This window comes from Hyperolius riggenbachi, chromosome 8 (genome assembly GCF_040937935.1).
Source record: "Hyperolius riggenbachi isolate aHypRig1 chromosome 8, aHypRig1.pri, whole genome shotgun sequence".
In the NCBI taxonomy this organism is placed as follows: Eukaryota; Metazoa; Chordata; class Amphibia; order Anura; family Hyperoliidae; genus Hyperolius; species Hyperolius riggenbachi.
In genome coordinates, this window is record NC_090653.1 from 267,629,625 (window position 1) to 267,653,208 (window position 23,584).

The 23,584-nt window shown below is 45.3% G+C and overlaps 1 protein-coding gene across 3 annotated transcripts in view; it reads left to right on the top strand.

Moving 5' to 3' along the window:
• The window catches only part of LOC137527851 (deoxyribonuclease-1-like 1), a 96,498-nt gene that overhangs the window by 68,609 nt on the left and 4,305 nt on the right, over positions 1-23,584 (top strand). For all 3 annotated transcript variants that reach the window (XM_068248818.1, XM_068248817.1, XM_068248819.1), the window contains 4 exons: positions 9,466-9,578; positions 16,143-16,255; positions 17,370-17,527; positions 19,784-19,874. In XM_068248818.1, the coding sequence (XP_068104919.1) occupies positions 9,466-9,578; positions 16,143-16,255; positions 17,370-17,527; positions 19,784-19,874 (475 nt within the window). The remainder of the gene's footprint in view (positions 1-9,465; positions 9,579-16,142; positions 16,256-17,369; positions 17,528-19,783; positions 19,875-23,584) is intronic.

The following is a 23,584-nucleotide window of genomic DNA, read 5'->3' on the forward strand; positions in this document are numbered from 1 at the left end:
CAACACGATGGCTCAGAAAGCATCCAGCTATGCAAGGCAAAACAAGGAGATACTACTCAACCTGTGTGAGCACAAAGGCATCGAGACGGTGAGCGGCCAGACTAAGGAGCAGTTAGTTCGTGCGCTCGAGGAGCATGATGCGGCAGAGCAAGCCCGTGCTTCAACGTCAGCGGATGCAGCTCACGACACGACAGAGGAGGAATCGCTCCTGCCACAGAATGCGAGTGGAGACGATGTCCTGGATGATCCACCGAACTTGGAGATGACATCTCTGGAAGCCGACCTACAGCTACTAGGTTCGGCTGAGCCCGAACTGCGCCTAAAGCTGATCCTACTGCACCGACAGGCAGAGAAGGAACACGCGGAACGGCGACACCAGGCCGAGAGGGAAAGACACCAGGCCGAGAGGGAACAAGTTGCACAGCGACACCAGCTGGAGCTGGCTAAACTTCAGCAGCAGAACCGGTCTGCTGGACCCGCAGAACGCGAAGGTGAGCGAGTCCACAGAATCCCCCTGGATAAGTTCCCCGCTATGGACAAGGACTCTGACATAGACACTTTCCTACAGGGGTTTGAAAGGACTTGTCGGCAGTATGGGGTGCCCCGTGAGCAGTGGGCAAGATACCTCACACCAGGGCTGAGAGGCAAGGCCCTGGAGGCGTTTGTGAGTCTCCCCCAGGAGGAAGAAACAGACTTTGAGGCGATTAAGAAAGCCATCATTGCGCGATACCACCTCACGCCAGAGGTGTATCGAAAACGTTTCAGGACAGTGCAGCGAGGTCCTAATGACAGTTACCTGGATCATGCATGCAACCTGCGCACTGCATTCCAGCAGTGGCTAAAAGGACTGTCAGTTAAAACCTTGGATGCCCTGCAGGAGCTGATGATAAAAGACCAGTTCCTACACACCTGTCCTGTGGAGGTCCGGCTGTTTGTGCTGGATCGAGAACCAAAGACAGTGGATGAGGCTGCGGAAATGGCTGATGCCTACACCGCCCATAGAGCACCTGAGTCCCGGAGGACTACTACGCCCAGCTGGAGAGGAGAACAGATTGCTAAACCTGTTTCACCCAGAACCCAGAGGAGGCAAGCACCGCTGTCTCCTGGATTCAAGCAACCTGACACTCGGAAATGCTTTGTATGTGACAGGGTGGGTCATATCAGCACGACTTGCCCAGAGAGGAAGAGGGAGGCCCCAAAATCCAATGAGGCCTCAAACGCCAGTGAAGTCCCAACTGCTCTGTGTGCTACCAGGAATGCCACTGGCTATGCAGAGAATCTGCAGCTGGTCACGGTTGGGGGTACAGTTGCCACTGGGCTGAGAGACACTGGAGCAGAAGTGACTCTCATACATCCCCAGCTTGTGAACCCGGAGCAGTACATACCTGGGAAAATGATTGCTGTCAGAGGAATTGGGGGTGTCACCCCAGCCATACCCACCGCCTTGGTCCACCTGAATTGGGGGGCCGGCAGCGGAATGAAAGAAGTGGGGGTAACGGATGCCATCCCCACGAACGTTTTGTTGGGTACTGACCTGGGACGGTTAGTGGCCCGGTATGAGCCTACTCCAAACCCTGTGGAGCCTGCATCCCCAGCAGAAGTTCTGGACTCTTGCAAGGTACTGTTTGATAATGCTGTGCAAGTGGGGAGTGCTGGAGAGGCCCCAGGGGCTATGGACTGTGTACTAGGAGCCAGCCCTAGTGAGTCTCCAGTGCCTAGGCCTGGAGTGGGACCTGTTGACACAGAGAATGCAGAAACTGATGATGTCATTTATGACGCACGGACTATCGAGGCGATCGATGCAGGAACTGTTGATGATAATTGTGAAGTGCTGAGTAGCAATGTGTGTAATGATACAGATAATGTGGAGGTTTTATGTGATGTCCCAAATGACAATATATGTAGGGATGATAATGCTGATGGCATATGTGTTGTGCTACATAATGCTGTGTGTCATGTGGACACTCCGTCAGCTGCCGGAGTAACCAGCGGCGCTCGCTGGGCTGCAGCAGATGGACTGTCCACTGAAGGGGCAGACGGCACCAGGCCAGATCTTTCCCCTTCAGATGGTTTTAAGACAAAATGTGACGTGATTTATGATGTGTGTAAGGTGGGCACTCCCTCAGCTGCAGTGGTAACCCGCAGTGCTAGTGGGTCTACAGCACAGGGACTGTCCACCGAAGTGGCAAATGTTGCTGGGTCAGCCACATCCAATCCGGAACCTGGCCCGGAGGGCCCAGGAGCCTCTCCGTCTGCAGCCTTCCTGGAATGTGTGACAGGCAGCACTGAGCTCTCTGGGGCTGTTCGATTTGACAGCAGCCTGGAAGAGCTCAGGGGGCTAGCCAGCAGGTCACCAGCTGGGAGGGGCGGGCTGAGAGGGTCCTGGGGAGTTATTCCCTCTGAGCGGTCCGAAGTGGAGGAGGCAGACCGGCAGATAATCGTTCCCCACAGGGACCGAGAGATAACTCCTGCCACTATAGAGAAAGTGCGTGTAGCGACGGTTGGAACCCTTCCCCAGCTGCAGCACTGTCTCTATGGTCGCAAATTCACGGTTGTCACTGACTCACATTCCCCTGGTTGGTTACGTCAGGTTGCCAAGGGCAACGACACATTGCAGCAACCTGACCTAGCTTTCCAGTTGTGTAGCTTGGAGCTAACTGACAGGTGGGGAACCCTCCTGAGGATGCTAAAGGGTTACCCCACCCGGCCAGGCCGTCAATGTAGGCTTTGGCAGGATGATGCGTTAGATTCACCTGCCAGCGCCATCTGGAAGGGGAGCAATCATGGGAATGCGGACGGGCTGTCCCGTCAAGCAGAACCAACAGTGTAGGTGCTGGCAGGATGATCTGGGAAGATCGTCTGCCTTGCACCAAGTTAACGGCGGAGGTGTGGAGATATATTGGGGTGCTGATGATATTAGGAAATACAGGAACATATCTCTGTCATTTTCTGTCTGCTATATCTCACATGTGTATTCTGCTTTGAAGGGATGGTTATCTGGCTGTACTACATTTGCAGTGAATTTCTCTGGAAGCAGGGGGCTGGGACATTAGCATACAGTTCCTCTGGACAGCCAGAAAACAGGTAATTAGGAAACACTTAATCAGACAGTTGCTTTGAAGCAGATCACACAGGACATCCTGCTGCAATGTGAAAGCCTTAATCAATTGTCACCTGTAACCTGGGGAGATTGGAAGTGAAGGAAGTCTTTTGTTTTGTGTGTGTGCTATAGTACCCTTTTCATGTATGTGGATCTCTGGAAATCCCATTTATGTCTGAGAACGGAGACAGGAAAACGCCTTAATCAAGTTTTCACCTGGAGTTGAAAGCCTAACTTCACAATCTTTGATGTATAGTAGACTTTTACCTGGGAAATCAAATTATGTCTGAGGATGTTATTAAATCTAGCTTCCCCCCGTCCACACAGGCTTACAGCCTCCAGGCGTATTTCATAGTATAAAACCGCAGCTAGGATAGCCACAACTTGTAGTTCTTGGAGGTAGCTCACACGGCTAGAGCTAACCTGGTTCCTGACCAGAAGTGCGTACCGCCCGCAACAACACCAGATCGATACGCTGGTACGTTTATTTCCCGTTTATTTTGGTAAGCAAAATCGCTTTGTGTGTTATCTTTGTACATTTTATCTTGTAACTATTTTTACTTTGTTTTTTGTAATCTTTTTGTATATATTCAGTTTTGCACTGTTCTATGTTTTTCTAGAATATTAAATTATTATTTAATAAGTTTGACTTCTGCCGTACTAAACTAACACTCATAGCCTAGAAGAGACTGAAGTGTAACCGTGTATAAGTTCATGCCTAATTGTACGCTTGAGCAACACTACCGTAGGAAATTGTAATTGCATTGTGTGTGGGGGCGTTTGTCATACGTTGGCCTAAGCGCGCAGCTGACCCAACGTACGAACAACGCCAGTGCGAGTAGCTAACAGTATCGTTCGGAACGACTGTTAGTGGGTCTTTGCTTCACGACAGTGTAAGATTGCAACTGTGTGTGTGTGTGGGTGCGTGGTGTTCCCGTATTTGGCCTAAGCGCAAAGCTGACCCAGATACGAAAACGCGGAGTGCGCGCTGAGGACTCGACAGCAGAGTGGAAGTGTCTAGCGAACAGCTAGTGGTGGCAGTGAGAAGTGTTTGAGGGGTTCCAGCCTTGTTTGTAGCTTAAATAAGGCTGTTCCCCGCTTAATCTGGTCAAACCCGCAGTCGGGAACCGTATACGCAGGCGTGCCGCGGGCCGGTTCCTGACAGGGGGGGCCCCCAGATGAGGGAGGGGGGGAGTTTGCCCCCCCTCCCTGCAGCTCTGTGCCCGCCGCTGCTCCTCCTTCCTGCGCTGTGCCTCCTCCTGCAGTGCTCGGGGGCCCGGGGCACCCAGGGGCCACAAATAGGGAGGCCTACCGGGCAAAATCCCGAGCTCCCACCGGCCCTGTCCGAGCCTGGCTTTGGGGGTCCCAGGGCTGAAAAGGCGAAGTGAACGGAGACTGGATCCTCCAGAGGCTTCCCTCTCCTGAGGTTAGTATTTAAAGCGGGATTGTCAGCCATAAAATCAAAATCCATTTACCCACTGCTCTGCATTTCAAGCCTTCTGTGAGAAAACGCGGAAAAGCCGCCGCAAGCACTCAGAGTAAGGCGGCTGATTCCGCGTTCAACATGGCAGTTTGCGCGCAGGGACCTGCATTCACTGGCCTGACGGAACGCGGAGAAACCGCCGCATGCCCAGAAAACAGGGCAGCGGATTCTGCGTCCGACGCGGCGGGTTGCACGCATAGGCCTACCTCTGTCAGTACTGCTGAATGCGGAGAAAACGCCGCACGCTCGGACATCGATGCGGCGGATTCCGCATCCAGAACAGCAGAGGCATTACAACACATGTCTGGTGTGGCTGGGACTGATAGTCCACACTGGTTCAGAAGGACGCGCGCGCGGAGAGACAGAGCATTTATGACAGCCAGAGGAGTGTCAGCTGACCAGGCCGGTCAGCTGACAATTCTTTGTTCTCATTGGTCCAGCACTTAGGGGAGGCGCAGGAGAGCGCTGGTGTATATATAATGGGTGCTGGTCATTCCTCTGGTGTCTGGCGTTGCGATCACTACGTGGTAGCACTCAGACCCTGTCAGTATCTGTGTTATATTAGACCAGTTTCCTAGGTGTTGATGATCAAGGAGCTCACACCTTAGTCTAGGAATTCTGTTATCATTTGTGTTATTATCTAGACCAGTTTCCAAGGTGTTGATGATCAAGGAACTCACACCTTAGTCTAGGAAATTCTGTTATCATCTGTGTGATTATCTAGACCAGTTTCCAAGGTGTTGATGACCAAGGAACTCACACCTTAGTCTAGGAATTGTTGATTATTTGTTATGACCTTCTGCTTTCCTGACCATTCTTCTGATCTCTGATTTTGTACCTTTGTCATTCTGATACTCTGTTGCCAAACTCGGCTAGTCTTAGGATTCTGCATCTGTCTCCTGTCTCTGTACTTTATCTGTCCGTGTTAACGACCTGGCCTGCCCGACCTCGAGAACTATCTCTCCTGTTGAGAGATAGTTCACAGATCTGTCAGTGACACTCCCTCATTGGTGTCACTCATGTTCTGTCCTTCCCACTCTCGGCCTGACTCCTCCCTGTGGAGAGTTCAGACCAATGGAAGGAACTTGCGGCAGAGCAGTATTCCTTATTGCTCTAGCACCTGATATTCAGGTGCGGTCCTCAAAGTATTACTGTTGCACCAAAACACTCTCATCACTCAGGTGTCCAGAGGTTAGAGATATATCTGATTATCGGTGATACTGCAGATCATCAATAATCGGGTATATATCTGCATTCTCGGTGATACTGCAGATCACCAGTAATCAGATCCTCTCTGTGTTACACCGATCGTTACACCTTCCAAGATAACCATAAATGTGTTTGCTGTAATGAATCTTATCTCAGTCAGCCTGGCTCTATTCTGGTACATTGCCGGGGAGAGGGAAGCTTATTATCTCCCCTCCCACATTCCTGCTCCTCACTGATTGGCTGAGGGCAGTTCAGTGTGCCACAACACTAAGAAGGGAAATACACCTCACCCCTCTGCAGAAGCTGCTGAAATATGCTGTGCTCACATGTGTTTACAAAGACAGTGCAGTTTCTAGTACAGAGCTCAGTCGGGAGACGGCTGGCAATGAATAGTTTTTCACTTTGAGTTATAGGGAAGATGCTTCTGTTTTGTAAATAAACACTGGTGGGAGGTTATCTGGGTGACTGATTGGGACAGCTGTGCTGATTTTGTAAGTAGTAACTTAATTTCACTTTACCACCCTTGGGATGACATAAGAATACAGAAGCTGCTTAGTTAATTAAGGAAATGGTGTTTTTTACACATATTACACTGGCTCAAAGGTAGGCAGGATAACTGTATGGGCAGTAGAGAGTTGGGAGAGGTTTTTTACTGTGTTATGCCAGTGTAACGATCGGTGAAGCACAGAGAGGATCTGATTACCGGTGATCTGCAGTATCACTGGGAATACAGATATATATATATATACACGATTCACGATTGCGTCCAACCGAAGCCTCCCACCTCAATGCTAATCTATGTAATTCCTGCTAGGTATGGTACAGCAGGTAAAGGGTGTATGACAGTGCACCTGATTGGCTGACTGGCGTCTGCTGGCCAGATAGAGGCATGATATTGCTCTGACTGGAAGTTAGCAATTGTGTTTGTTGCAGTTGGCATTCAGTTTAGAGGTAGTGGGGTGAGTTCCCTGGAGGTGAGAGGTCCAGGGCTTGCCCGCACTTCCCTCTAGGTGTCGCATGGTGGTTTGGGGGCCCCAGTGAGTGAGAGAGACCTGGGGCCCCTGGGCTGTCATGTGGACCAGTGTTGGTGAATACAGATATATACCAGATTATAGATGATCTGCAGTATCACCGATAATCCGATATACAAACTAACCTCTGGACACCTGAGTAGAGTGTTTGGTGCAAACAGTAATAATGAGAGGACTGGGCCTCAAAGCAGTAAGGAGTACTGCACAATTCCTTCAGGACTCTCCCGGAGGGAGGAGTAAGGCAGAGAGAAGGAACGACAGAACGAAAGTGACACTCAAGAGGAAGTGTCACTATCAGGACTGGGAACTGCCTCTAACAGTAAGGTCGGTTCTCGAGGTTGGACAAGCCAGGTTGTAAACACACGGACAGACAAGGTACAGATTCAGAAGGCAGAAGCGGAGTCTAAAGTACAGGCAGGGTCGGCAACAGGGTATCAGATATATCGGGGTACAGAATCAGGAGGCAGGTGCGGAGTCTAAAGACGAGCCGTGGTTCGGCAACAGAGTATCAGATATAGCAAGGTACAAGATCAGAGTTCAGAAGAATGGTCAGACAGGCAAACAGGTCATAACAGATAATCACAATCAAACTAGTACTTTAAACTATCAACAGAATCTAGCTAAGTGTAGGATTACAGCTCCAGCTGGTCCCGGCACACTTTGGGATCTGCCTAAGGTCTGAGTGCTACCACGTTGTGTTCGCAACGCCAGACAACCAGCAACTGAACAGCCAGCAGTATATATACACAGGCATCTCTCCAGCACCTCCCTAAGTGCTGGACCAATGAGATGTGGAGCCAGTGTCAGCTGACCAGCCTGGTCAGCTGACTCACTTCTGGCTGTCATATAATCCCTGCCTCAGTGCGCGCGCGTCACTTTAAGCCTAGAGGGACTACGTGTCCCAGCCACACCAGCACCGCTCTGCGGTGCCTCAGCAATGGGGCCATGCGTGCTAACCGCCACGTCCGATGCGGCGGTTTCTCCGCGCTCCGCCATGCCCCGTATGGAGACAGCCACCTCACACTGAGTGGAGGCGGCTGCCTCTCCGTGCTCCGCCATGCCATGTGCGGAAAGAGCCGCCTCCCGCCGACTCATCGCGGCGGCTCTTACGCGTTTCTTTACAGACCCCCCCGAGGAGTGGACTCCGGACAGCTCCTTCCAGGCTTTTCCGGATGTAAGGCATGAAACTCCTTCCTTAATTCGTCCACATGCATGCGACTCCCCGGTACCCATTGTCTCTCCTCAATGCCATACCCTCTCCAATGCACCAGATATTGTACCGGCTCTTCCGCGTTTCTTTACAGCCAGATTGTAATTTTTCTGTAAGTACCTCTCCCTTCTGCCTATGGAGCGGACACACCTACTTTAAAGTAAACCGAGCACCTTTTTAGCACTCAGGACATTTCTATAGCACATGAAAAATGCATGCCAACTATCTGTTTCATTATTAAAATAAACTTTCATTTTACCTTGTATTTTACAATCAAAGTAGTTTTATTAGCCTGTTTCAGCAGCCTGACTGTCCACAGAGATCTCAGGAAGCTAATTGTTTTATTGAGCTAATTACCCATAAGTAAACAATACCTTTTCATCAACAAAAGGGGGTGGGTAATTAGAACTGTTTGACACACACAATGTCTTTGAAGAAAAAGTCCTAATTACCCACCCCCTTTGTTGATGAAAAGGTATTGTTTTTTTCTGGGTAATTAGCTCAATAAAACAATTGGCTTCCTGAGATCTCTGCGGACGGTCAGGCTGCTGAAACAGGCTAATAAAACTACTTTGATTGTAAAATATAAGGTAAAATGAAAGTTTATTTTAATAATGAAACAGATAGTTGGCATGCATTTTTCATGTGCTATAGAAATGTCCTGAGTGCTAAAAAGGTGCTCGGTTCACTTTAAAGGACACCTGAAATGAGAGGTATATGGAGGCTGCCATACTTATTACCTTTTGAACAGTACCAGTTGCCTGGCATCCTGCTGATCTCTTTGACTGTAGTAGTGTCTGAAACAAGCATGCTGCTAATCCAGTCAGATGTCAGTCAGAGCACCTGATCTGCAGGCGTGTTCAGGGTCTCTGGCTAGAGTATTAGAGGTAGAGGATCAACAGGACAGCCAGGCAACTTGCATCTTTTAGAAGGAAATAGTTATGGCAGCCTCCATATCCCTCTCACTTCAGGTGTTCTTTTATAGCTACTTATCACTTCCAGCAAAAGTGCATCTAACTTTTATGAACTCGGAAACATTTAACATTTCTCTTTCCCAGGGGTCATTGGTTCTCTGTCAGTGGCGTAGCTAAGGAGCTGTGGGCCCTGGTGCAAGTTTTACATTGGGCTCCCCAAGCACTCTATACATAACAATTGATACGGCGCACCAAAACCTACCAAGAACAATCACAGTGTCAGAGGTGCAAGAAGGGGATGGGGAACAGTTTGTTAATTATAATTACTGTTCAAAGCATCTATAGAAGTGATTACTACCAGCATAGGACCAGTAGAGAGCTAATACTGTAGTTAAGGGAGGGCCCTTTGGGGTCCCTCTTGCCCAAGGGCCCCCGATGCGGTTGCAAACTCTGCACCCCCTATTGCCACACCACTGTTTTCTGTATATTAACTTTGGGTCTCCTGGCTTATTTCTTAGGAAAGAGAAGATTTTGGTGAGTGACCAGTATCAGTATGAAGACAATCACCCGTCCCAACCAGACGTCTTCGCTCGGGAGCCGTACATCGTGCGCTTTACCGTGCGTTCTCCAGGTCAGTGAACTGGCAGCACTGGTATTTGTAACATGGGTGTGACGGGGAGGTACGGCACTAGAACAACAGGGCCCATAGGCAATTCACTTTTCTCCTGAGTTTTCTCCTAGATGATATTTTTATACCTCGCGTCATAAAATGACTTTGAAACCACCAGCTAGCAAGAGAATACTCAAAATAATTTTGATAGTAATTTTTCACCAACTTTTAGGTACTGTACTTTTTAAATTCTAACATTCTTGGAAGTTATTTTAAAGAGAATATGAAAATTATCTCCTAGGATTCTCTTATGTTTGCTCATAAGACCTCTATCAATGTAAAAACCCAAGAGATAAATTATAAGATACTTTCGCAGTGGTATTATACCCCACAAAAACTACACCTGATCTTTCCTAACACCAGCCCATTGTGCTGGAGGGGATGTTCATCTGAGGGCTCTTTGATACATCTATTGTGGGAGTGTAACTATATCATACCCTTCTGGAGAAAGGTAGAATCCCTAATCAGGAAGATGACAGCAAGGGAGGTCTCCTTTACCCCACAATTCTTTCTACTTCACCTTAACAACTGGAGCATTAAAGAGACACTGAAGCGAAAAAAAAAATATATGATATAGTGAATTGGTTGTGTACGATGAATAATTACTAGAAGTTTAGCAGCAAAGAAAATATTCTCATACTTTTATTTTCAGGTATATAGTGTTTTTTCTAACATTGCATCATTCTATAATATGTGCAGATTACACAACACTCAGCATTCAAAATTATTCTTTCAGAGCAGTCTGTGAAGTAATGACCTCTCCTCTAGCAGAGGAAAAGTAAATAGTCCAGGAACAGTTGAGATAATAAAAGTCAGATAACAGCCCTCTCCACGACTAACTTAAAGGGACTCCGAGCTCACAAAAAAAGGAAAGTTGTACTCACCAGGGGCTTTCTCCAGCCCAGTGCTGGTCGGGAGGTCCCACGCCGGCGTCCTGGCTCCTCTCCTTCTACCCGCTCCGGTATGGCTGACAGGCCGCAACCCGGGCGACACTCGGTAGAGTGTCGGGCTGCAGCTTCCGCATATGACGCGGATTACGTCACACGCCGGCCGCCTCGCGTCATCACGGCGGCCGGCGTGAAAGTACTGCGCATGCGCGATTAAAGCGTGATGACGCGAGGCGGCCGGCGTGTGATGTCAGCCGCGTCATACGCGGAAGCTGCAGCCCGACACTCTGCCGAGTGTCGCCCGGACTGCGGCCTGTCAGCCATTCCGGAGCGGGGAGAAGGAGAGGAGCCAGGACGCCGGCGTGGGACCTCCCGACCAGCACTGGGCTGGAGAAAGCCCCTGGTGAGTACAACTGGTGAGGCCCATACACACGTCGGATTTTTGCGAACGACCCGTCGTTTGAACGTTCCGTCGTTCAGTCGTTTGCACGTCAAATCCGACGTGTGTACAGACTATCGTTCGGGTGATAAGACTGGTTTAAACCAGTCTTATCACGCGAACGATAGTCCGTACACACATCTGATTCCGCGTGCGAACGACTGAACGACGGGACGTTCAAACGGCCCGTCGTTCAGAAAAATCCGACGTGTGTATGGACCTTAAGTCGGAGAGCTTAATGGCTTGTTTGCATAGAGATAACAACTGGAGTTTCTCAACTCTTCCTGTACTGGAAACAATTACACTGATGTATCTGATCTTAATGTTTTATTTCTTAGCTGTGCTACACATACAAATCATAATATCATCATTTTTTTTTCGCTTCAGTGTCTCTTTAAGGCTTACAAACAATCTGTGGTGAGGCATATTCTTAACGCAACAAAAACACTCATAGTGCGTAAATGGAAAACAAGCAATGTACCCACCCTAAGAGAATTAGACACGGAATTAAATTACATAAGTAGCATGGAAAATACAATAATGACGCTACAAAACCGGTCAGAACAATATTCCAAAACTTGGAGGCTGTGGTCCTTTTATAGAGAATCTGAGGAATTTCGTAGCCTGTTGTCACTATAAAAGTTACTACTCGTTAGGATCCAACTAGCCCTCTCCCCTTCTTTACCCCCTGGTGCTGTACTAGACGCCACTATAAAATATTTAGCTCAAGATGCGTTGGCTCCCCCTACATCCGGACTCAGTAAAGTTTTGTCCCATCCCTATCCTTCCCCCTTCCATTTCCTCTCAACCCCCCCCCCCCCACTTTCCCTTTGTTGACCCCTTCCCCTCCTTCTCCCTTCCCCTTCCGTTACCTACGTCCCCCCCCCCCCCCCCATCCCACTGTCGTGTTAGATGCCGGAGATGTAATGAAGCTATAGTGAAAAATGAGATGCTACTGCTTTAAGTGAAAAAAAGACATTCTTCAACACCAGGTTTACTGTTATCATCTATTTTATTGATGTATTGACATTTGAAATAATGGTTTAACTGCTAATATGAACAACAGCTGTAAAACATTCACAATACTTACTTTGCACTGTGCAGAATAATATGCCAATTGTAAAATTATTAACTGATATGTACTACTTGTCTCCCACCTGTATCTGTATGACAGTACCATCCTTGCCTATGTTCTGTTTGTTAATTATAAAATGCTATAAATAAAAGTATTTGAAAAAAAATTTATCTCCTAGGAGAAAACTTAGGAGAAAAAGAGAATTGCATATGGGCCAGGGAATGTTCATTTCATTTTTATATAAACGGATTCAGGGCCGGTGCACACCAAGGGCTTGATTCACAAAGCGGTTAGCACGCCTGTGAAAAGCCCCTTAGCACGTCTAAAAGAGCTTTTTGTGCGCTAATTTGCGCGCGAAACATATCGCGCGTAAAGTTATCTGCGCGAAGTGCCCATTAAAGCCTATGGGACTTAGCGCGCGCATAGGACTTAGCGCGGTACTTAGCGCGCGGTCTGATTGAGAAATCCGGTGCTAACCTACTTAGCACCCTGGTTAGCACGTCTAAAGACTTTAGACGTGCTAAGTAGGTTAGCACCACTTTGTGAATCAAGCCCCAAGAGCGCTTCTGAGCGCTTTTAAAAACGATAGAAATGCGCTTGGCTAATGTATTTGAATGGGATGGATCACACCTGAGCGATGTGATTTTTTCCCAAACGCAAATGCGGGTCCTGCAGCATTTCTGAGGCAATTCAGCCTCAATGTTAAGTGTAGGAAAAGTGGAAAATTGCTCTAAAAACGCCAGATCAGAGGGATTTTCCACGTTTTTTTTTCTACAAAAGCTGTTACAAAATTTACAAAATTAGGCTGGCAAAGATTGAAGCTGAAAATCAAATCGTTAATGATATCAAATCTAACCCAAAGAAGTTTTACAAGTACATCAACTCTAAAAAAAGAAAGGTTGACTGTATAGGACTCCTAAAGGATGAGGCTGGGAACTCAATGGTGGACGACCAAAGTAAGGCAGAGTTATTAAATGCTTTCTTTGCTTCTGTCTTCACAAGGGTAACATCACTGTTGCAAATTACAGATGCAGAAGAGTCTCAATCCTCCAACTGTAATATTAAATACTTAAAGTGAACCAGAGACGAAGCACCCTCATGTATTTTACCATATATATCAGTGGGAACATTAGAGAAAACACCTACCCTGCTCTCTGTTTCATTATTTACTGTTCAGATTGCTTCTAATCAGCCAGATAAAATCCCCGACTGAGCATTCAGTCTGGATTTGCTATAATGATTCAGCTATAATGATTCCTGAGCAGAGCCACAAGGGGGCAGGCTTGGGCTCGAAAAGACAGCACAGAAGACAGACTCAGCTATAAAGATTCCTGAACAAAGCCAGATTGAATGCTCAGTCAGGGATTTTATCATGCCTGATGAGAAGCAATCTGAACAGTAAATAATGAAACAGAGAGCAGGGTAGGTGTTTTCTCTAATGTTCCCATTGATATATATGGTAAATACATGAGGGTGCTTCGTCTCTGGTTCGCTTTAACGCAGTAAGAAGTGAAGGCAAAACTAAATAAATTAAAAATAGACAAGGCACCTGGCCCGGATGGCATGCATCCTCGGGTCCTGGGAGAATTAAGTTCAGTTATCGATAAACCCCTTGCCGATGTCCTTTGCCAATCACAAGGTCACCGGCAAAATAATGTTAATTGCAATGCGCCTTCTTAAGTGGTGCGTTTTGGGGGGCTGGAGGGGACGCAGCATGAGGGGAAAGCTATGGCCACACTCGGCGGGGAGGGGGGAAGGTCCCCCCCACCTCCCTCACCTCAGGCTTTCCCCTCTGTGCTCCCCTCCAGCTTCAATAGCTATACAAGTGCAGCGGAGCGGCGGGCAGCGGCAGGCAAACATACCTTCCGTGTGTTCCAGCGCGGACACTTCTCGCTCTAGTGACTGACGCGACTTCCTGTATAAAACAGGAAGTAGCGTCAGTCAATAGAGTGAGAAGCGCCCGGACGTACGGAAGGTATGTTTGCCTGCCGCTCCGCTCGCTGCACTTGTATAGCTAGAAGCTGGAGGGGAGCACAGAGGGGAAAGCCTGAGGTGAGGGAGGGGGGGGACCTTCCCCCCTCCCCGCCGAGTGTGGCCATAGCTTTCCCCTCATGCTGCGACCCCTCCAGCCCCCCAAAACAGCCACGACCGGGCCCCGGGGGGAGGGAGGCCCTGGGGGGAGGGGGGCCCGCTCACAATTTCTGCAGGGGGGCCCGGGGAGTCTTAGTTACGCCCCTACTTGCAGTATTACCACACTGAGATGAGTGTTCCTTTATTCCTATAGAAATCAATGTAATGCGCTTCCAGTAATCACAAAGCTGATTGGTGGGTTTCATTTTTGCAGTTTGTGTATTCTCAAAATACACAAACTGTCCCGGATTAGAAGATTGAGTAGGATTGTGATGTAAGGGAGACACCTGCTGGTGAATATGTAATATGGCCTCATACTTCTTTTCTCTGCATACACTAATTTCCAAGCACAAAATTTGTCATAGTCACTGAGTTACACTTGCCCATTTTTTTCTGCTTCCAACACATCACCTTCAAGAACTGAGCTTTCCACCAGCCACCTAATATAGCTCACTTTTGACAGGAGCACCTGTAAAAAAGCAACACATGCATGAGGTTTGTATGTTCACCTTGTGTTTGTGTGGGTTTTCTCTGGGTGGTCTGGTATTCTCTCACAACACAAAAACATACTACTAGGTTAAAGAGGCGCTGTAGTAACATATATAGTAGAATGCAGTACATTTTTCAGGCTACCCACTTTTACAGTTATTTAGGCTGTTTAGCTATACAAAATCCTCTCCGAGCATTCTGGGAAACCAGGTATATTTTCTACTGGTTGGAACTTCACAGTAAACAAACATTCTGCAGAAATCAGGAATAAAGGTGTCGCCACCGGCGATACATTTCAGAATGTAAATCAGGGTTAAAAAAGATTTTACAATGGGCAGACACTGACTAAATAATGTATAAATCAGCTCTGATCCACAGAGGCCCCATCTCACTGGACTTGAAAGTTCCGCCGCTAACGTCTTGTTAGCAGTTACTACAGGACAACTTCTGGGGTCTTGTGGAGTGTATGCTTCGTGGGTCAGAGCGGTTCGGTGGCACAAGGGCGCCTCCACAACTCTATATGGTTTCCATAAATTTGGCTGATGACAGTGTGTATATTAATATATTTTGCGGAAACAGTAAATTCGGGCGCCTGAGGCTAGTGGACAAATCGGGCGCCGCCATTCACTCCTATAATAAATATCGTTTAATGGGCGCCCGATAGGAAAAAAGGGCGCCGGTGAAAAATAACGTTTTAAAAGCGGCGCCCGGAGACTTAATGTTTTATTACTGCTTCTCATGATTACACATTATTTAATGATTTATACATTTTTAAATATTATTTTTAAACGAATAACAGTACAATATTTTTTTTCAAACATTATTTTTAAACGAAAAACAGTACTTTTTTTTTTTTTTTTTTACATTATTTTTAAACGAAAAAACCAACAGGGGGGTCTTAGGTTTAGGCACCAACAGGGGGGTCTTAGGTTTAGGCACCAACAGGGGGGGTCTTAGGTTTAGGCACCAACAGGGGGTCTTAGGTTTAGGCACCAAAAGGGGGGTCTTAGGTTTAGGCACCAACAGGGGGGTCTTAGGTTTAGGTACCAACAGGGGGGTCTTAGGTTTAGGCACCAACAGGGGGGTCTTAGGTTTAGGCACCAACAGGGGGGTCTTAGGTTTAGGCACTAACAGGGGGGTCTAGGGGTTACGGGTAGGTACAGGGAGGGTTACTTAGGCACCAACAGGGGGGGTCTTAGGTTTAGGCATCAACAGGGGGGGTCTAGGGGTTAGGGGTAGGTACAGGGAGGGTTACTTAGTAATTTTTTTTTTTTTTAACGTTATTATACGTTTCAGTATTTAAACGAAAGATTAACGTTTTTACAATTGCCGATTTAATGCACATTATTTAATGATTTATAACTTTAAAAAACATTAATTTTAAACGAAATACAGTACAATACATTTTTAAACGTTATCCATGCTTATCGTTAAAAACCCGGCGCCCTTTTTTCCCAGCGCCCCTTTTTAACGTACGCATATTTTGCTTCTTTTCTGCTGTTCAGCCCTGCGGGATCTGGTCATCATTCCTCAGCACACGGAACCGGATAAGGCCGCTGTGGAGCTTGAAGCCCTTTATGACGTATTTACGGATGTGAGCAGTCGCTGGCGCTGTCAGGTGAATTAACCCAAATGTTGAAACATAACCTTTATTAGGCCCCATTCACACTTGAGCGTTTTGCCGGTGATTTTGGCAAAACGATCAAACGCTAGAGCTTTTGAAAGCGCTAGTGTAATAAAACCCTATGGGCCTGTTAAAATCGCGGAACGCGTAGCCTGCACCATTTTCAGGCGATTTCCAGGCGACCGCGTTTCAGTGCTATAGCAGCGCTAAACGCGATCGCGGAGAAATCAGTGCACTGTCTAGTGATTTTTCCGCGTGAAATCACGGAAAAATAACTCCCGCAAAAATCGCTGTGTTTTGCGCTTCTAAGTGTGTATGGGGCCTAATTATAACTAAAATCTGAGCATTCATGGGATGTATGAAGTGTATGTATGAAGTGCTACATAACAAATAGTGTAGGCGGTCATCAAATAGCAACATTCATCTGGGCTGTGGCCACGAGTATGTGTGGGCGTGGCTAAAGTCCACCTGGACACACCTGAGACTGCACTAAATGATCACTGACTAAAAACGCCACAAAAGTTCCATGTGTACCGTAAGGGAAGTGCGGTCCGGTGTTAGTCGTGGAGCAGAAATGCAGACATCAAATCAACACACGTGGATTCCGGTAATACCTTTGATGACTTAGGGCCTGTCCATGTGAATTGTTATGTATAGGATGCTTGGGGGGCCCAATGTAAAACTTGCATCAGGGCCCAAAGCTCCTTAGCTACGCCACTGCGTCAACATTGAGATTATCTTTACCAGGGGCGTAGCAATAGCTATAGCAGCTTCTATGGGGACCTTGGTGCAGAAGGGGCCCAGGTGATACGTGATGTATTCAGTATTAACTTTCTTGTGCTCCTCCACCCTCTATCAGTGCCCATGGACTATATGCATTGTAGATTGCACGGGAATATAAATTGCCCAATTAACCCCTATCCATAGGTTAGGGGCAGGTAGCATAGCTAAAGAGTACCTGCATCTGAGGGCCCAATGAAAGTTTTACTATGGGGCCCCATGATCTCTAGCTTTGCCACTGATCCTTTCCAAACTTTTATGATCATATCTTTTTTTTTCTGGTGTCTGTCGAGCTATAACGTCTTTTCTTTCTTTATCTCCGTAACAGAATGTGGTGATGATGGGGGACTTCAATGCTGGCTGTAGCTACCTGTCTAAGAAGAAGAGACGCTCTCTCCGCCTGTATACTGACACGGATTTCCATTGGCTGATCAGTGACAACACAGACACTACAGTGAGAGAGAGCACAGACTGCCCCTACGACAGGTCAGACATTCTGCTGAACCTGGACTCCTCCCAGTCTCCTGACAACAGACAAGACACATAACACTTATATTGTGCTGTTCTCATGGCCAACTCAAATCGCCTCAGAGTTGCAGCCACTTGGGGCGCTCTCCACAGGCATCCAGGAGCTTCAGGGAGCCTTGCTAAAGACTACTTACTGTTTGAGGCTCTTTTTACATTTGTATTTTGCAGTGTGATGCGATGTCCCTGCTGCATCCCATAGCAATGCAAAAAACGACAATCGTATGACCCTGCAGTCACATGCTATTAGTTTTGAGTGCTTAACCACTTAAAGGGAACCTAAACTAAGAAGGATATGGATTTTTCCTTTTAAAATAATACCAGTTGCCTGAATCGCCTGCTGATCCTGTGTCTCTAATACTATTAGCCACAGCCCCTGAACAAGCATGCAGATCAGGTGCTGTGACTGAAGTCAGACTGGATTAGCTGCATGCTTGTTTCAGGGTGTGATTCAGCCACTATTGCAGCTACAGAGATCAGCTGGACTGCCAGGCAACTGGTATTGTTTAACAGGAAACATCCATATCACTCTCAGTTAAGGTTCCCTTTAAGCCCTCGGTCGTTTTCACTTTATGCATCCGAGCAATGTTCACCTCCCATTCATTAGCCTATAACTTTATCACTACTTATCCCAATGAACTGATCTATATCTTGTTTTTTCCGCCACCAATTAAGCTTTCTTTGGGTGGTACATTTTGCTAAGAGCTACCTTACTGTTAATGCATTTTAACAGTAAGAATAAGAAAAAAAGTGAAAAAATTCATTATTTCTCAGTTTTCAGCCATTATAGTTTTAAAATAATACATGTCTCCATAATTAAAACCCACGTATTGTATTTGCCCATTTGTCCCGGTTATTTCACCGTTTAAATTATGTCCCTAGTACAATGTATGGCGACAATATTGTATTTGGAAATAAAAGAGCATTTTTTCCGTTTTGCATCCATCACTATTTACAAGCTTATAAAAAAATATAGAAATATTTCATCTTTACATAGATATTTAAAAAGTTTAGACCCTTAGGTAAATATTTGTGTTTTTTTTAATGCAATGTTTTTTTGTTTTTTTTTATTAAACATTTTATGTGGGTATTTTTGGGAGGGTGGTATGTAAATAGTGTTTGATTTGGGGAAATATATGTGTATTTTAATTTTTTTTTACTTTTAGATGTAGTTTTACTTGAGTTTGTTTACCTGACGTCACTCTAAGCATACAATGTACGCTTAGAGGGACATAGGTGTCAGAAAAAGTGAAGCTTCCGAGAGAAGCTGTCGCTTTTTCTGCAGGGAAAAGGAATCAGTGATCGGGCACCATGGCCCGATTCATTGATTCCCGGGCCAACGAATCCGTGGCCGGGAGCGCGCGTGTATGCGCGGGATCGGTCGCGGGGCCGCACATGTCCTCCTTGACGTAGAACTACGTCAAGAAGGACAAAGTCGTTAAAGAGAGTCTGAAGCCATTTCAATTACCTGTTTTTATCTCGCAGTTATCTTAAGCATTAAGATCAAAACTGATTCACCGTATTCCCGCGGCAAAACAAGGTATTCATTCCCTGCCCCCATCCCCCCAAAATCGCAGGGCAAAATTCCACGACTTTCCAGGTCGTATAATTTGCTGCCCGGGGGAGGCAGACCTTTGTGCTGTATCTCCGCCTCTAATCCAGCCAATCTCCGCCTCTCCCAGCCCCTCTCAGTGAAAGAAGATTGAGTGGTGCAGAGGCAGAGCTACTGCGCACAGCTCTGCCTCTCCCAGGAAGCAACATTCTGCAATCGCAGAATTTGGCCCAGAATAATTGGTGGTGGTGGTGGTGGGGGGGGGGGGGGGGGGTTCTGTGGATAAATAGTTTTTTCTGTCGCGCAGCGAATCAGCTTTGATCTTAATGCTTAAGATAACTCTGCGATAAAAATAGGTAATTGAAATTTTTTCTGACTCTCTTTTAAGATTTCAAAGGTTGGAGATTGACAGATGTGTTTTGGAAGGGAATTCCAGAGGAGGGGTGAAGCATGTGAGAAATCTTATATTTGTGGATGTAAGGAGGTGATTCTAAAGGAGGACAGAAGACAGTCATGTGCAAATCTTACAATTATGTACAGTTCTGTGCAATGTGTTAGCTCTTTACTAAATTATCTGCAGCAGAATAAATACATTTGCTTTGCGTTTAGCTGTGACTGATCCGAATCCATTAAACAGCACAGGCTTTTACGTTATTTTCCTGCAGAATCGTGGTTTATGGCCAGACACTGGTGGACATGGTGACGTCTGCCGGCATCTACAACTTTACCAAGGAGCTGAGACTTACAGAGGCGCAGGTATGATCGGAGCATGAAAAGAACCAGATGCTCCTGATTACTGACGTCCTTCAGGGCTGGCTAGGGCGATGCTTCCATTGGGTAACCTGGGCAGTCACCTAGGGCCCTGAATTCCTTATAGAAACTGCGGAGGACACAAATACTTAAAGAGGAACTGTAGTGAAAATAACATAATAAAAGTACTTATTTATTTTTATAATATTCATTTTTAAATTGTTTAGTCTGTATTCGCCCTATTGTCAAATCTTTCCACTCCCCAATTTACATTCTGAAATGTATCAAAGGTGGCAACGTCTTTAATCCTGTCAGGTGCAGTTCTGCAGAATGTTTGTTTACTGGGAATTCTAAAGCCAGCAGGAAATATACCTGGTATCCCAGAATGCTCCTGGAGGAGAATATCCGCATATCTAATCAGCCTGGGCTAAGCATCACTGGAAGGGTGGGGTTACATACCAATATACTGCAATATGTAGCTACAGGAAGTGTTTCTGATGCTGAAACCAGGAAAATTATCATAAAAGTGGGTATCCTGTATAATTTACTGCATTCTACTATATGTCACTACAGGGCCTCTTTAAAGAGACACTGAAGCGGAAAAAAAAAATATGATATAGTGAATTGGTTGTGTACTATGAATAATTACTAGAAGATTAGCAGCAAAGAAAATATTCTCATACTTTTATTTTCAGGTATATGGTGTTTTTTCTAACATTGCATCATTCTATAATATGTGTAGAATACACAACACTCAGCATTCAAAATGAGTCTTTCAGAGCAGTCTGTGAAGTAATGAACTCTCCTCTAGCAGAGGAAAAGTAAACAGTTCACTTACAGTTGAGATAATAAAAGTCAGATAACAGCCCTCTCCACGACTAACTTAGTCGTAGAGCTTAATGGCTTGTTTGCATAGAGATAACAACTGGAGTTTCTCAACTCTTCCTGTACTGGAAACAATTACACTGATGTATCTGATCTTAATGTTTTATTTCTTAGCTGTGCTACACATACAAATCATAATATCATCATTTTTTTTTTCGCTTCAGTGTCTCTTTAATGTTCAGTACAGTACTAACATGTAGAGAGCCCCAGTTTAATTTCTGCTCAGGGCCCAACTTTGCCTAAAACCATCCCTGATGCTTTGGAGAGCTGAGTTCTAATTAGTCATTATTTTGCTTTTCAATGACTTTTCATTCCTGCTTTAAAGCATAGTGTATGTATATCAAAGTGGGTTTAACAAAAAAAAAACTGTAACCGCTTCACAACTGAGGGGTTTTACCCCTTCAGCATCCGAGCAATTTTCACCTTTCAGTGCTTCTTACATTCATTCGCCTATAACTTTATTATTACTTATCGCAATGAAATGAACTATATCTTGTTTTTTTGCCACCAATTAGGCTTTCTTTAGGTGAGACATTATGCCAAGAATTATTTTATTCTAAATATGTTTTAATGGGAAAATAGGAAAACATTTGGAAAAAAAATCATTATTTTTCAGTTTTCGGCCATTATATTTTTTAAATAATGCATGCTACTGTAATTAAAATCCATGTAACTTATTTGCCCATTTGTCCCGGTTATTACACCGTTTAAATTATGTCCCTATCACAATGTTTGGCGCCAATATTTTATTTGCAAATAAAGGTGCATTTTTTTTCAGTTTTGCGTCCATCCCTAATTACAAGCCCATAATTTATAAAGTAACAGTGTTATACCCTCTTGACATAAATATTTAAAGATTTCAGTCCCTAAGGTAACTATTTATGTTTTTTTTTTATTATTATTGTAATTTTTTTTTTTTTTATTACTAAAAAAAAAAATTGGTAACAATTGGGGAGTGTGGGAGTTAATGAGTTAATTTATATTGTAAAATAATGTATTTGTATATGAAAAATGTTTTTGGGTGTAGTTTTACTTTTTGCCTACAAGATGGCCACAGTAATTTTTTGTAAATGTGTCCTGCAAGCTTAGGAAGTACGCTTACAGGAAGTTCAATGAGGATGGGAAACTTTTTTTTTCACAATGATCGCGCTGCTTCTCATAGAAGCACCCGATCATTGCTGGGGGGCATAGCTCAATGAACGGGAATGGGATTTTCCCGTTCATTGATCTCCAGGCGAGCGGGCGGCGGCGTGCACGGGAGAGCGGGAGCGCGGACAGCGGCGGGGGGTGCGTGTATCTACACTCCGGGCAGGGAACTGAAGTCCAAAGGAGCGTAGATATACTGTACCCGGGCGGCAAAGTGGTTAAAGATGTGCTGTAGTGACATATAGTAGAATGCAGTAAATTATTCAGGATATTCATTTTTACTGTAATTTTCCAGGTTTTGGCATCAGAAACGCTTCCTATATCTATATATTGCTGTGTTATGATATGTAGCCCTGCCCTCCCAGTGATGTCACAGCCTAGGCTGATTAGATATGCGGAATTCTCCCTCCCAGAGCATTTTGGGAGACCAGGTATATTTTCTACTAACTTTAGAACTCTCAATAAACAAACATTCCGATGCCGATGTCGCCACCAGTGATAAATTTCAGAAAGTAAATTGGAGAGTAAAGATTTTACAATAGGCAAACACTAAGTAATTATGTTATAAATGGATATTGAAAAAAAAAATTGCAATTTTATTTGTTACATTATTTTCACTACAGTGCCTCTTTAACCATTTCAGCCCGCGGGGATTTTTCACCTTATGCATCAGAGCAATTTTCACCTCCCATTCATTCGCTAATAACTTTATCACTACTTATCAAAATGTATTGATCTATATCTTGTTTTTTCCACTACTAATTAGGCTTTCTTTGGGTGGTACATTTTGCTAAGAATTATTTATTTATAAATACATTTTAACAGGATTAATAAGAAAAAAATTGAAAAAATTCATTATTTCTCAGTTTTCGGCCATTATAGCTTTAAAATAATCCATGCTACCATAATTAAAACCCACATATTTTATTTGCCCGTATGTCTCGGTTACTACACCATTTAAATTTTGTCCCTACCACAATGTATGGCGCCAATATTTTATTTGGAAATAAAGGTGCCTTGTTTCCATTTTGCGTCCATCACTATTTACAAGCCTATAATTTAAAAAATGTTTGTAGTATACCCCTTTCAATTGCATATTTAAAAAATTCAGACCCTTAGTCAACTATTTATGTCTTTTTTTTTATTGTAATTTTTTTTTTTTACCATTAAGAATTTTATTTGGGTAATATTTCGGTGTAGGACATAAACAGTTAATTTTTAATGTTGTAAAATGTGTAGAGTGTAATGTAAAAAATGTGTAGATGTAGTTTTACTATTTGGACACAAGATGGCCACCTTCGTTTTTTGTTTTCCCTCCTTGTATTTCTCGCTAAGGGGAAGTACAAGGGGGATGCGGAAATTTTTCCGGGCAGAAGAACTGAAGCCTCACGGGTGAGCGCTTCGGTTTTTCTGCGGGGAAAGGGATCGGTGATCGGGAACCATGTTCCTTTTCACTGATCCCAGGGCTACCGGGGGACACCACGGAGGCACGCCCGCTATCGCGGCGAAGCGCAGAAGAGCAGCCGCCCGGACGTGAGCTTCACGTCCGGGCAGCAGAAATCATTAAAATGGGTCCATGTTCAATAATGCTATAAACCTGCATTATTTCTTTTACCCACTTTTTAAGATAGAGGCTTGTGAACCCCGATATGTATGGCATGTGCTGTTCTTGCATGTACTGATTG